This window comes from Nycticebus coucang, chromosome 21, assembly GCF_027406575.1.
Source record: "Nycticebus coucang isolate mNycCou1 chromosome 21, mNycCou1.pri, whole genome shotgun sequence".
NCBI lineage: Eukaryota > Metazoa > Chordata > Mammalia > Primates > Lorisidae > Nycticebus > Nycticebus coucang.
In genome coordinates, this window is record NC_069800.1 from 41,165,984 (window position 1) to 41,181,335 (window position 15,352).

The 15,352-nt window shown below is 45.4% G+C and overlaps 1 protein-coding gene across 1 annotated transcript; it reads left to right on the forward strand.

Moving 5' to 3' along the window:
* Positions 1-4,083: 4,083 nt before the first annotated feature.
* Positions 4,084-10,282, forward strand: ASIP (agouti signaling protein). Its single transcript, XM_053574393.1, has 3 exons — positions 4,084-4,403; positions 6,170-6,231; positions 9,996-10,282. The coding sequence occupies exons 1-3, from the start codon at positions 4,244-4,246 to the stop codon at positions 10,170-10,172; spliced, it is 399 nt and encodes a 132-aa protein (XP_053430368.1). The 5' UTR covers positions 4,084-4,243; the 3' UTR covers positions 10,173-10,282.
* The last annotated feature ends 5,070 nt before the right edge of the window (positions 10,283-15,352 follow it).

Sequence of the window (15,352 nt, forward strand, 5' to 3'; positions counted from 1 at the left end):
ATTACATTTCTCTGAGGCCCAAGAAATCTACATTTTACATAATATAAGGAAGGGAAGGAAGTTTAAGGGGGCTATGAAGACCCTTACCCTGGTTTGGGCTTTCTCTGGGTGCCAATAGCAAGCAGCCCCCAGAATCCAAAAGCACTCTGACTCAGTTGGCACAAAAAGAAAGAACCAAGTAGCAGTGGCAATTTAAAAGAAAATTTGATTTTATTTTATTTTTATTTTTTTATTTTTTTGTAGAGACAGAGTCTCACTGTACCGCCCTCGGGTAGAGTGCTGTGGCGTCACACGGCTCACAGCAACCTCTAACTCCTGGGCTTCCGCGATTCTCTTGCCTCAGCCTCCCGAGTAGCTGGGATTACAGGCGCCCGCCACAACGCCCGGCTAGAAAATTTTATTTTTTTTAAGTAAATAGAAAACTCTTAAATTTATAAGTAGTTAGGACACACTTAAGTTTCTAAGCAGAGAGAACACACCTAAAAAGAAGGTATGAGTCTCTTCCTTGTAAATGAGGAAAGACCCTTTATAAACTTTTTCTCTTTTATTTATTGCCCAGTTCTTAGCTTTGCTCCACCTACTTCATGTGTATGCATTTCTTAAGTCAAGTTTATACCTTTTGGGAAGTGTCAACTGCTTTCGGGAAAGTCTCATTTTCTTCATTTATTCACTGATTGGTTCACTTAGGGTCTTAATCAAGCTGACTCCACACTATTCTTAACTTTTCCTTTAGAAAGTCTCTAAGATATTACCAGGGCATTGATTACTCATGGAATGGTGACTAGCTTCTTTAAAAAGTTCCTATTCATCAATCCTTCTCTAGGGGTCTTAGGAGTTGAGCAGTGCCTAAATTTCAAAATTTTCTAACCACAATCTTGGCTAGTGCTGCTTTTGAAGTAGCCCACAGTAGTCTATCGTCTGTCTTTCCTACCCTGTTCTTGTCTAAGCTAAGGAACTGTTTCCTTTGTCTCAGCACTTTTTCCTTTGCCCACTTTTTTTTTTTTTTTTTTTTGGAGACAGAGTCTTACTCTGTCGCCCTTGGTAGAGTGCCGTGGCATCACGACCTCCAACTCTTGGGCTTAAGTGATTCTCTTGCCTCAGCCTCCCGAGTAGATGGGACTACAGGCACCTGCCACAATGCCTGGCTATTTTTTGTTGCAGTTGCCACTGCTGTTTTAGCTGGCCAGGGCCGGGTTCGAACTCACCACCTTCGGTATATGGGGCCGCTGCCCTACCCACTGAGTCACAGGTGCCACCCTGCCCACTTTTCTTTGAGCAGCAGTCTGCTGTTCTTTTCCTTCTTATCCTGTTCCCTACCTGTTACTAACAGAAAGCATCAATTATGTAGATATCCCTGAATATGTGGCAAAATGTCTGATTCTGTCTTCTCTCTAGTTTAGTTGCCTGTAAGATAAACTTGTAGGCTTGGCAACCGTAGTACAGTGGTTAGGGTGCCAGCCACATACACTGAGGCTTGCAACTTCAAACCCAGCCTGGGCCTGCTAAAACAACAATGACAACCGTAACACAAAAATAGCCGGGCATTGTGGCGGACACCTGTAGTCCCAGCTACATGGAGGCTGAGGGAAGAGAATCACTTAAGCCCAAGAGTTTGAGGTTGCAGTGAGCTGTGGTGCCATGGCACTCTACCAAGGGTGACATAGTGAGACTCTGTCTCAAAAAAAAAAAAAAAAAAGATAAACTTATAATTCATCGTTAGTGTGGAATTGGCTAAGCTTTTGTTTTGGGTGCTAGACATAGTTACATATTGCATGTCCTTGTTTCTGAGAGGTTAGCAAGGAATTTCCTTAATGAATAATATGTGGGGACAGTTCTATAAAGGTGATTGTGGCTTTTACCGTCTCTTTGATATAAGGAGTTGGGGGGGAGGTGAGATTTTGATTTTTTTTTTTTTTACACTATTTGTCCAGTCTGCCTTCCGCTCTATGTCAGCTTCATCCTAAAGTTGGCTCCCTGTATAAAACAACTGCCAGCACTAACCAGAACTGCATGGACTCCAGATATAACGGACATATCTAGTGAGAGAAATTTTCCCTGTATAATCAGAAGCCTGGGTTTTTCTGGTTAGACAATCTTTAGTCACATGCTCATGCTTGCATCAATACTAGGGAGGATGGGATGGGATTATGCTCTTTGTCATGAATAAATCAAGTCCTCCCCTGGAGCTGGAGTTAGGTCTCACATCACCCAAAATGTATATCTAAGACCAGGATCTGCTTAGAAAGAGGGAAGATCGTAGTTGATGCTAAGGAGACAACTAACAATGTTCTTTTCAGAAACCCATTAAGACAGGAAGATGAGGAACTTAGTTTAATACATAAACATTCATTTGGCAACTGCTCTGTGCTAGTTACTGTACCAAGTCCAGAGCCATAAAAATGAGTAAAATAGCTTTCTTTAATCAAGTGGAAGAGGCAAACACATAAACAATGTGATAAGGGCTTTGACAGAGGACAGTACAAGTTCTAAGAAGCAGAGAATGAAGCAAATAACTATGCCTCAGTCCCCAGACTTTTCTGTTGCAGGTTTGTTTGGTTTAAATATTATTGATAGAAGCTAAGAACCTCAGAGATCAAACTGCATGGAGTGATGTAACAGACAGGCAGAAAATTTGACTCCAAACCTTAGGGCCTCAGGAGATGAGTCAGGCCTTAGGACCTAAAGAGATGTGTTGTTTCAGCACACAAGAAAGATATGAACTGTCTGAGAAACTCCTTTATTGCCTCTTTTTGTTTTATATATTGGGAATCTGCATGTCAGTGTTTTTTGAAGAAAGAGTTCCCTGCTAAATGAGTCTGAACCATGGATCTAGCCCACTCCCTTCACTTAACCAAGAAGGAAATCGGAGCCCAGAAAAAGGAATGGATTTGCCCAAATCTCTTCATCTCACTAATCCATGCATCTTACTAATGCTTGAACCAAGACAAGAACCCAGCAGTCCTGACTCTCAGCCCAGTACCTGCTCTAATGGCTCACTAGGCTTTGAGGAAGAAAATTTGTGGCCAGTTTATGATAGGCAAGTACCCAATGATGAAAAGATCTGAAGAAATCAGAAGAATGGGCTGAGAGGGGTAGAGGATGGACTTCAAAAAAATAGGACTGTCCCCTCCAACTTCAAGAAGCTCAGAATGAGAGTGGAATGTGGCTGTTTGGATCTCCCTTTCCTGCAATGTAACAGACATGCAGAGAATCAGACTCCAATCAAGTTGAAGACTGAGAAAAGTAGGCTAGAAATTGGCCAAGTGGCTGTAAGGGGAAGCTTAGGAGGGGGCAAGACTAGCAAGAGCAAACTGTCTTATTCTCTTCTCTCTCACAGTGCCTTATGGCTAGAGTGAAGGGAACCTTGAAAAAACACTTTCTGTCTTTTCCCAGACCAGAGAGAAAATGTAGAAATGAGATTTGAAGGGTAGAGACCCCCTACTCAGGGAAGGTAAATGTGCTGTTGAAGCTTTGAGCCAAACCCAGGTATTCAAGGGAAGAAATCTACTCTGGGACCCACCTTCCTCTATCAAAATCCAGCTAGCAGGGTGACGCCTGTGGCTCAAGGAATAGGGCACTGGCCCCATATCCCGGAGGTGGTGGGTTCAAACCAGGCCTTGGCCAAAAACTGGAAAAAAAAAAAAAAATCTAGCTAGCAAATAAACAAATCAATCCGGTTAGCCTGTGTCCACAGGTCCATCCTCTTGGCACATATCACACCTGCATTCATTCCCTCTGGTGGGGAATCGAGCATATGAGTGCCAACATATATACTTGTCCAAAGGAGCCATTTTTTCCCTACAACTTTCTCACTGAGTCTTAACTTAATAGCCTTATTCTTTGCACCTTCATAAAACCTCTGCCACTATGAGACATCCTAGAGGCCTTTCAACAACTCTGCCCAGGCCTAGGGTCTCCTAGGACCACAGGCTTTACAAAAGCCAGAACCCACCCTCTGGACAGCAGAGAGGAATACAATACATTCTTTTTGTCTTTGCTTCAATCTCCCTCTCTTCCTTGTCTTTCTCTCTTCTCCCCATCTCCTTTTCTCTCTTATTCCCTCATTAGTTCCCTTTTCTCATCCTAAGCCTTGCTGGTCCTTTGACTCCACTGGGACAATTGCAGAGTGGAGTCAGAACACCAGCCCAAAGGAACACAAAGAAAGCAGCACAGCACATCCTCTTGCTACTACCCCTGGTGCAACCACCTGACCACCGTCTCTCTCCCACTCAGGCTTCCTGAAATGGATGTCACCCGCCTGCTCCTGGCAACCCTGCTAGTCTTCATGTGCTTCTTCACTGCCTACAGCCACCTACCACCTGAGGAAAAGCCCAAAGATGACAGGAGCCTGAGGAACAACTCCTCCGTGAACCTGCTGGATTTCCCTTCTGTCTCTATAGTGGGTAAGTAGCCTGGCCTGGGGCTCAGCTTCTGGGCTCTGACCCATGAGAGGGGGCTGCAGGATGTCAAGCCTGCTCTCCAGGGTGCTACCAGTATCTACTGCTATGGTCACTACTTTTTCTTGCTTACTTCCTGAATTAATCCTGGGGTAATAAATTGTCCTGTGAGTCATTTGGTCTGGAAAGGCCCCGCATGCCACTAATCTAATATGCAACTTAGCAAGTTAGAGGCTCTGAAAAGCCTAACGTTGAGACACTTGGTGAACTTGGTTTAACTTAGCTTTTCTGACACTTAATGAATCACAGCACTCCTATCAACAACAAACTTCAGGAAGTGCTACAGAATGTAAGCAAGGCTGAGATGAACCAGTTCTGGCAGGCCAAGGTTAAGAATGATTGTTCAGGGAAAAATATGATCTCCAGTGCCAGGAGATCTTCTAGTTTGGTTTCACCTAATAATAACACCCACACCATGTGGTAGGCAGTGTGAGGTGAGGTGAGTACTGTTTTTTTTTTTTTCATATTTCACAGTTGAAGAAACTGAGGCTTAGCAAAGTTAAGTAACTAAAATAAGACAATATGGTTCTATTTTTTTTTTTTGGTTGCAGTTTTTAGCTGGGGCTGGGCTGGAACCCACTACCCTCGGCATGTGGGGCTGGCACCCTACTCCTTGAGCCACAGGCGCTGCCCGACAACATGGTTCTTAATTGGCAAAGCCAGAATTCAAATTCAGCTCTTAACTCTAGAACCTAAGCTCAAAACTAATATTCTAGATTGGCATAAGGGCTCATACCTGTAATCCTAGCACTCTGGGAGGCTGAGGCAGGCAGGTGGATTGCTTGAGCGCAGGAGTTCAAGGCCAGCCTGAGGAGTGAGACCTGGTCCCTGCTAAAAATAGAAAAACTAGCTGGATATGGTGACACACGCCTGTAGTCTCAGCTACCTGGGACACTGAGGCAGGAAGACTGCTTGAGCCCAGCAGTCTAAGGTCACGATGAGCTATGATGATGCCACTACATTCTACCTGGGTGACAGAACAAGACTATCTCAAAACAAAATAAACAAAAAAGCTTTATAACACTTACTGCCTTGCCTTTCACTAGAAAACAAGATATTCTAAACATAGCAGAGAAGGAAGGGCAGGGAAAGGGGGCATCAACAGTCATTGATCACCTTCAATGTGCCAGACTCTTCACTTTATAAACATATCTATCCTCAAGAAAAGACTGTAAGGTAGTTATAACAGAACTCTTTTTGCAAATGAGAAAACTGAGTCTCAAGGAGGTTAAGTAGATTACATAAGGCCACACAGCTGTTTTGTCTGCAGTGAAGATGCAAATCAGGTTTGCTTTGCTCCAAAGTTCTGAGAAATGGAAAAACAAAAATATAGGAAGTACAGGTCTATTCATGTACCCAATACTGAGTCTGTTTTCTGGGTATCAAAATGTTCTTGTACCTGCCAGAATAGAGACTAAAGAAGGGGAACCTGGGGTGGTTCTGAGAGGCCAGGCCCCTCATGAATATTACAAGACTAGTGCCTCTTTGGATTTCCCCATTTGCCTTCCCTCAGAGGATGTCTGCCCTCAGTGCCTTGCTCCAGGTCAGCAGCTAAGCTCACAAAAACTTGCTGGCCTGAGTCCCACAGTGTAACTCATCCAGCCAACCCCTCTTTCTCTCTCCTTCTCGGAGCCCCCTCTAGTCCTCTCACTTTGCTGCAACTCAGAGTCCCCAGAAACATCTGGCTTTGTTCTTTTTGTCTCTCTTTGAAGCTCTGAACAAGAAATCCAAAAAGATCAACAGAAAAGAAGCAGAAAAGAAGAGACCTTCTAAGGTAGGCCTGGGAGTTCTCATTGTGGGGGTGACACTGAACTTAAAAGAGGACTCCTCAGGCGGCGCCTGTGGCTCAGTCGGTAGGGCGCCGGCCCCATATACCGAGGGTGGCGGGTTCAAACCCGGCCCCGGCCAAACTGCAAACAAAAAATAGCCGGGCGTTGTGGCGGGCGCCTGTAGTCCCAACTACTCGGGAGGCTGAAGCAAGAGAATCGCTTAAGCCCAGGAGTTGGAGGTTGCTGTGAGCTGTGTGAGGCCACAGCACTCTACAGAGGGCCATAAAGTGAGACTCTGTCTCTACCAAAAAAAAAAAAAAAAAAAAAAAAGAGGACTCCTCAAGCTCTGGCTGGAAATGTAATGAAAGATTCTCCAGGCCCACAGTAACAAAAGAATTTGAAAGCCAGACCCCCACAGAAACCCAGGCAGCAAAATAGCTTATCCGCTGAAAAACAGCTTTCTATACTAACTAGCCCCCTGCCTGAAATTTCACTCATTCTTTTGGATAAATATAGTGTTTCCCAAACCCCAGTCATTTTAGAACCACATTTAAAATGTCTGCCCCATCTGAGTTTCACCTACTTATTTAATATATTTATTTAAAATTAAGATGTAAAGCCAGGTGTGGTAGCTCATGGCTGTAATCCTAGCACTCTGGGCAGCCAAGGAGGAAGGATATCTAGCGGCCAGGAGTTTGCGACCAGCCTGAGCAACATAGCAAGACCCAATCTTTACAAAAAAGGAAAGAAAAAATTAGCCAGGCATAGCTCCCACCTATAATTCCAGGTACTTGGAAGGCTAAGACAGAAGGCTCAAGCTCCACTTGAGCTCAGGAGTTTGAGGTTGCAGTGAGCTATGATATGCCACCACACTCTAGCTTAGGTGACAGAGCAAGAGCCTATCTCTAAAAATAAATGAATAAAAATTTAAAAATAGACTTGGCGCCCGTAGTTCAGTGAGTTGGGCACCGGCCAGATACACCAAGACTGGCAGGTTCAAGCCTGGCCCGGGCCTGCTAAACAACAATGACAACTGCAACCCAAAAATAGATGGGTGTTGTGGCCTGAGCCTATAGTCCCAGCTACTTTGGAGGCTGAGGCAAGAGAATCGCTTAAGCCCAAGAGCTGGATGTTGCTTTGAGTTGTGATGCTACAGCACTCTACCGAGGGTGACATAATGAGACTCGGTCTAAAAAAAATAATAAAACTTTTAAATAAAATTAAAATTAAAACTTAAAATAAAAAACAGTTAACCGGTGAACAACACAGATTTAAACTATGCAAGTCCACTTGTATGTGGATGCTTTTTCTGATAAATATATTGGAACACTTTTTGTTATTTGTGTGACAACTTGATAAAACTAATAGATGAAACTTGTAGCTTAGAAGTATTGAAAAACTTAAGAAAAAGTTAGGTACATTATGATTGTATAAAATATATCTAGATACTAGTCTACTTTATCATTTTCTACCATAAAACATATGCAAATCTATTATAAATGCTTAAAATTTATCAAAACTTACACACACAATTATAAACTATACAAGGCTCCATTCACAGTCGAATGTAAATAAACATAAAGATGCAATATTTAATAACTGTGTAAAATTTACTATAGTATATATTATACTTCTGTAATCATTTCAGATTCAACACCTCCTGTTGCCATTGCAGTGAGCCCAAGTGTTGCCAGTAAAGACATAAAACACCATATGACACTAATCGTCTCCAAATGAGCAGTTCATCTTTACTGCATATTGCAATAAAAAGTGATCTTTTTATAAAACACCATGGGACCCCATATGAAGTGCCACTAGTGACACAGGAAGTACTCCCAAGAAGCAGAGAAAAAGTCATGACATAATGAGAAAAACTTAAATTTCTCAATATATACTGCAGACTGAGGTCTGCAGCAGCCATTTCAAGCAGATCAGATTATTGACGGATAAGAATATGTAATTGACAGATACCTTTACCTTCTAGACACTGGGACTACAGCAGTGAATAAGAAAGATGTATCCTTGCTGTCATGCAGTTTACATTCTTGTGGGAGAAACAGGCAAACAGCAAGCAAATCAATAAATAAATTCAGCTGATAAAGGCTGTGAAGAAATAAAGCATGGTAATGAGAGAGAGTGAAGAGGAGGGTCAGGGAAGGCCTCTCTGAGGAAGCCCGAAAACCTCAGTACCCTGGAGCAGCAATGTCCAATAGATACACAACATGAGCCACCTATGTCACTTCATATTTTCTACAGCCAAAGTTTTTTAAAGTAGAAAGAAATAGGTGCAATTAATTTTAATATTCTTTAGTACTACATATTTTATATCCAAAATATTAACATTTCAATATGTAATTAATGTTTAAAGATTTGGGGGTTTTGTGAGACAAAGTCTCAAGCTATTGCCCTGGGTAGGGTGCTGTGGCATCACAGCAACCTCAAACTCATTGGGCTTAAGCGATTCTCTTGCCTCAGCTTCCTGAGTAGCTAGGACTAACAGGGGCAGGCCACAACACTTAGCTATTTTTAGAGACAGAGGTCTAGCTCTTGGTCAGGCTGGTCTGGAAACTGTGAGCTCAGCCAATCCACACACCTCAACCTCCCAAAGTGCTAGGATTACTGGCGTAAGCCACCGCACTCCGCCTGAAAAAAGGGATTTAATACTGCTTCAGTTTTAATTTTTAAGTCTAAATTAATTAAAATTAAATAAAATTTGAAAATTCAGTTCCTCGGTCACACTATGAACGTTTCAAGTACTCAGTAGCCACATTTGGCTAGGGGCTACCTGTATGGGACAGCTAGCAAAAAATGTCCCCAGAAGAGAGAGCAGCAAGCTCAAAGGTCCTGCAGCAGGAACTCCTTTGCAGTTTTTGGTACTCAGAAGGAAGGCCAGTGGCACCAGCATGGTAAAGGTAGGCTGGGAGGTGGGCCTAAAGAAAGTTTATGTTTCACACTAAGTGCAAAGAGAAACCACTGGGAGTATTTAGGCTGGTGTGGGATGCGATCATAGGTCTTCGTAGAGGTCCCTTTGGTGAACTGAGTGGGCTGCTTACATGAAGTAGGCTAGAGCGACAGAGAGGAAAAGATGGTGGTTTGGCTCGGGGTAGCGCGGTGGAAATGGAGTAGTGGGTGGGATCTGGGGCTATAGTGAAGGCAGAACTGACAGAGACTGCAGATAGATTGGAAGGCTTAAAACACGATAGTTGTCAAAAACTGGAGTTGAGGCTCGGCGCCTGTGGCTCAAGCAGCTAAGGCACCGGCCACATACACCTGAGCTGGCAGTTCGAATCCAGCCGGGGCCCACCAAACAACGATGGCTGCAACCAAAAAAACCCAAAACTATTCCAGGCGTTGTGGCGGGCGCCTGTGGTCCCAACTACTTGGGAGGCTGAGGCAGGAGAATCGCTTAAGCCCAGCGGTGGGCTTAAGCTGTGAGCTGTGATGCCACTGCACTCTACCCAGGGTGACAGCTTGAGGCTCTGCCTCAAAAAAAAAAACTGGAGCTGAGTAGACCCCCTAGGGAGAGAAGAGGTCCAGGCCATAGCCAGGTAAGTCTGGATGGGGATGGAGGTGGAAGGAGAAGGGGACCTGATTGAGAGAGCAGGCAGGGACACGCCGGGGTCTGTGTGGGCACGAGTCCAGCGGGCAGTTGGCAGTCAGGCGCGGGTGTCTGATCCGGGGCCTTCACAGCCGGGCGAGATTCCAGGCAGGGGTGAGGACGTGTGTGGCGGGAGTGGCCGGCTCGGTCAGCCTGGCGTTTCCCCTGCAGAAAGAGGCTTCGATGAAGAAGGTGGCGCAGCCCCGGCCCCGGCCGCCCGGGCCCTGCGTGGCCACCCACTACAGCTGCAAGCCGCCGGCGCCCGCATGCTGCGACCGGTGCGCCTACTGCCACTGCCGCTTTTTCCGCAGCGCTTGCACCTGCCGCGTGCTCAACCCTTACTGCTGATCGCGCGCGCCCTGTCCCGCGCAGCCGCCGGGCTTCGGGGACACCGGGCACTTCTCGGGCGGGTGATCGCGGGTCTGGGGTCGGAGTGACTTTCCAGGACCGGGTGTGGGCGAAGCTTCCAGGAGGCGGGACTTCCAGGAGACCTGTCTTGTGCTAAATTCGAAATAAAGTATGTGTAGGCTGTTGAAAGGTGCGTGGCTGTTTCTGCGAAAGACCTGGAAGCTACCGGTCCTGAGCCCCTCACCGGTAAGTGGGGGCTGCGCGCGCGCCACTGTCCAGCGGCCGAGGACACTGGGTTGTCCCTGCCCTACAGCGATCTCTTCTCTGGATCTAGGCATCGGGGACGCTGCTGCCCCCTGCCTTTAAACCTGGGGACACCGAGACCGCCTCCCAAACCAGAGACTCAGATCAGCCAGGTGGAAGGGAGCCATTAAAGAAAAAAAAAAAAAAAGAACTGTCACTTAGCTTCCACCCTTTCCTCCAGGAGCTCTGCTCGTCCCAGAAAAAAGACAGGAAATGTCACAGCTCTGTACACAGTCTCACTGGACTGTGGTCCCCAGAGGGTTTGTGGATAAAACAGGCAGCTGGTTGTGACTTCCAGTTTGCTGTGAGTCCCTCAAGCCAGAAGGCTGTGAGCTGAAGATCTTGGAGCCTTAGGAGGCTTCCAAGCAGAGGTGCCACTCAGGCCCACTCATCCCTGGTTCTCAGGAGTTCACAGAGGTGCTGGAACCTGAGAGGAGTTTCTCCCAGCCCAGGCTAAATGAACACCGACCTACAGTTTGGGCTCTTAAGTTGGAAGCAAGGATTCCGGGATCCTTCCTCACTCCCCACCCCAGCTCTGTCAACTAGTTAGGAGACAGTGGGCCTGGGCTTTTGTGAGTAGCAGCAATCATTGTACTAAATTATCAGGAACCTGTTGCCAAAAATGTCCCAAGCTATTCCCAGAAGTTCCATCCTTAGAGACTTTCATGAGATCTGTGAGAAACCAACCAAGGCGCACCTTTGTATCTTTGGAAGGACCCAGGGAAAGGGAGCAACTGGATACTGCTTCAGAGAGTGAGGGGCAGAGGTGGGAAGCAGGGTCTGTGAGAAAGGGCGAGCTGGGGTGGTAGGTCACATGGAAATTCTCAGCACCTTGAGGAGAAGGGCTCCAAATGACATCATCTATTATACTGTGCGTGGCTGGGAGCATTCTTGCCAATGGGGAGAAAGGCTGAGAAATGCCATTTGTCAGTGCCTCTCAGCAGGTGGAACTCTTCCCCACAGGATAACTAAGTCCAAGCAAGAGCAAGGAAACTGCAAACAATGGCGGCACCAGAAGATAACAAAACAGCCCTATGCCAAAAATGTTTCTAGAGAGAGTCTATGAGACAGAAAAATGAGTAGTTATCTCGGCCCTGGTAACCACCATGTATCTCTGTCCTGGGGGTGGGGTGGGGTGGGCTAAGGACAGTGGGGCCTGTAGGATAATATTTAGAAATAAACATATCCTACATCAAGCACACAAAGTGAACTCAGTGTTGAGTTTAAAATGGCTTGCTTTTTTTCCAGAGGCTTAAGGGACCTGGGCCCCCCTGGAACACACGCAGAGTTGGCTTGCCTGGAGTTAAAAATTCCACATGCCGGGCAGGGCTGTGGCTCAGTGAGTAGGGTGCCAGCCCCATATGCTGAGGGTGGCGGGTTCAAACCCAGCCCCAGCCAAACGGCAACAAAAAAATAGCCGGGCGTTGTGGCGGGCGCCTGTAGTCCCAGCTACGGGAGGCTGAGGCAGGAGAATCGCCTAAGCCCAGGAGTTGGAGGTCGCTGTGAGCCGTGTGATGCCATGGCACTCTACCAAGGGCAATAAAGTGAAACTCTGTCTCTACAAAAAAAAAAAAAAAAAATTCCACATGCCCATTCTCTGAAGCTGTGCACCCCGTGAAGCCTGAGATCAAAGGGCATGCCACCCTTCCTCCGAGATACAGGCCAGAGGATTGACGTATGTTAACAACATATTGTCAGAGGTCTATAGGTGCTCTGCCCTGAGGAAAAGACACAGTCGTTACTTCATATTGAGTAAACTGAGTGAATGCTTGAAGATACTCTTCCATTAACTCTGTTCCCCTATGGCTATTTTCTTCTTTGTGATCTTTATTTAGATACCTGTCCAGAGATTAGTCAGTGTCTAGAAGATGTTTACTGCAAAAGTTCCTTTCAAGTTAATTTCAGATAGGTAAAATGAGGTAATGGTGGAACTAACAGATAATAGATTAAGTGTGTAGGTGACTAGAAAGGTATAAAATCAAAACCCTGAATAAAGAATTTCGCTACACGCCATCCCATATCATGTAGTCTGTTTCTTGACTTAATAATTGCAGGAGCGAGTTTATACCCACGGCAAAGCTGCTGTTCGTTTGCGTCTCCGGTCATGCAACAGGGGCCCAAGGTCCAGCATGGGTAGAGACAGTCCTCTTACCCACTTGAAATCTTCCCTCTTTCAAATTCCTTAAAACTCCCTCATTTCAGCTTGGCGCCTATGGCTCAAGCAGCTAAGGCACCAGCCACATGCACTTGAGCTGGCAGGTTCAAATCCAGCCTGGGCCCGCCAAACAACACTGACAGCTGCAACCAAAAAATATCTGGGTGTTGTGGCAGGCACCTATAGTCCCATCTACTTGGGAGGTGGAGGCAGGAGAATCACTTGAGCCCAAGAGTTGGAGATTGCTGTGAGCTGTGATGCCACAGCACTCTACCCAGGGTGACAGCTTGAGGCTCTGTCCCCAAAAAGAAAAAAAAAAGAAACTCCCTCATTTCCAAGGACCTTTTCCCAACTGAGACTAGGATGTGCCTGTAAGGACACAGATAAGACAAAAACAATGAGGTAAATACCTCTAAGCTGCAGGACACTGGATTATGTTGAGTGGCCACCACCTGAACAGAGCACAAGAGAAGCTGGGCACTCCAGGCTAGGCTGTCAACACAATTCTGCACATTGGAGAAGTCTTTGTATCTTTCTAGGCTTCCATTTACTTGTTTATAAAATAGGAAATAATCATTTTTGTCCCTGTTGTAAATCCAAGGTAGTGTTGCTTCTCTGTGTCTTAACAATGAGAAACACACACACAGAGAAAGAGAGAGAGAAAGGCTGCTAGTTGCTTGTTTTGCTTTCTGTCATTTAGGCTCCAAGCCCATAGGGCAAGAACTTTTAAGTTCCTTGTATCACAGCTGCTGCTGAATAAATTTCATCAATAAGGAAAATATTGGGAACAGATTGCAGCCATTGCTCTTGTGTTTTCCACACACTGTTCACCAACCAGACACCATTTGGCCCCCAGTAATGGGCAAGGCTAGTGAAGCAAAACATAAGACCTAGTCCACTAGTAACCCTTAGTAACAAAGCCACTTGACTGTTGGGTCCAAACAACCACATAGAAGACCATTCATTCATTCATTTAGCAAACATGTATTGGGCACCTGCTTATGTGCCAGATGCTATGAATACAGTGGTGAAGAAGTCCAACATGAAGCCTCTCCTTCCAGAGCTTATGGTTCACTGGGTCTTATTAGAGCCTAGAATCAGTGTTAGCATATATGGGCTATTCCCACAAACTCTTAAGTTCTTCTGTTTATTCAGATCCCAAGTTCCCCTTCAGATTGGAATCCTGAGATTTCCTCCACCTTTTCAGAATTCCGCTTCAAGCATTAGGGTACTGAGACCATGGTTCTGGGCCTCTGCAAAACTCTACCTGGTCTAACAACCAGAACTAAAACTCACATTTGTTTGTTTGTTTGTTTTTATAGAGACAGAGTCTCACTTTACTGCCTCAGCAACCTCCAGCTCTTGGGCTTATGTGATTCTCTTGCCTCAGCCTCCCCAGCAGCAGGGACTCCAGGCGCCCACCACAACACCCGGCTATTTTTGTTGTTGTTGTTGTTGCAGTTCGGCCGGGGCTGGGTTTGAACCTACCACCCTCGGTATATGGGGCCGGAGCCCTACTCACTGAGCCACAGGCGCCGCCCTCACATTTGTTATCATAACGAGTTATGATTCCCTTGTTATGAAGACCTGGGACCCCCTCCAACACCATTATTCCTTCCGTCTCTGTCTCAATTTCTCTCCCCCCTCTACAGACGTGTGCACATGTGTGCACACACACGGTGAACTTTGTCCTAGAAAGATTTGTTCTATCTTTGTGCCTATTGACTCAGGATCATTTCCTCTTGTAGGGCATAGCCTTAAACTTGTGCCCAAAGTTCTCACAATGTGGCCTTGAACAAGTAACTTTTGATGCTACCACCATTTCCCCATTTACAAAGTGAGAAGGAAATCAGAGTATTTTGGATGCACAGTTCTGGCTAGCCTAAGCATAAAAACAAAAGAAGGTGGAGGTTGGTTCACTGGAGAGGTTTGGAAACTCAAAAGGAAATTCTACACAAGCCTCAGAAAAGACAAGACCCTGAAGGGTACTAGAGGACCAGGTGACAGAAACCAATGGACAGTGTCTTCAGGGAAAGGCCACAGGGACAAGTCAGCTGCAACCTCTTCAGATCAGACTATTCAGAATTCAAATTTTCAGGAAAGAGTCTGAGCGCGGAGATGTGGTACCTAGGAAAGGGGTGGAGGAAGGGTGGGAAGTCTACCTAGATTGACAGTCCCACAAAGTCCATTTGTAATGTGGGAAGGCTAATTCTCCAAGAGAAAATTATGGATATATTTGCTAGGAGGCAAAATACAACTGGCCACCACAACTAGACTCTGGATGTACTCTATGTTCCCAACCCTGGAAATCCGAAGCAATAGTTTTCTAATTTTTTTCATTTTAAAGAGAAGTATCCTTTCTTGAAATTTTAAGGGGGAAACCTCATTATGTGATATACATTAAAGCAGTTTTAATTAGTGTAATATAATGACCCACACAGAAATAGGAAATCAGGGATTAAGAGATTAACACTTGCCCTCTAGTACCAGCCTTAGCAACCAGGGTTTTTTTTGTTGTTGTTTTTCTCTTTTGTTTTTGTTGCACAGTACTGAGAAAGGTCTAATTTACAGAGAAGTTATTGCAAAAAAAAAAAAAGTTTTAACAGCTCACCCTATCACCTCAGAACAGTCTTCTAACAATTAGAAACAGCAGGAGTTTTATTTTAGAATCTGGTCCAGGTGGTTTCTAATATGTTAAAATGTGTTGCATAGCATATTTAAA

Bases quoted from the DNA above. Each gene is read 5' to 3' on its own strand.
- ASIP (XM_053574393.1), top strand. From the start codon at position 4,244: ATGGATGTCACCCGCCTGCTCCTGGCAACCCTGCTAGTCTTCATGTGC. The intron at 4,404-6,169 runs GTAAGTAGCCTG...CTCTCTTTGAAG, and splicing joins CCCTTCTGTCTCTATAGTGG to CTCTGAACAAGAAATCCAAA. The intron at 6,232-9,995 runs GTAGGCCTGGGA...TTTCCCCTGCAG, and splicing joins AAAAGAAGAGACCTTCTAAG to AAAGAGGCTTCGATGAAGAA.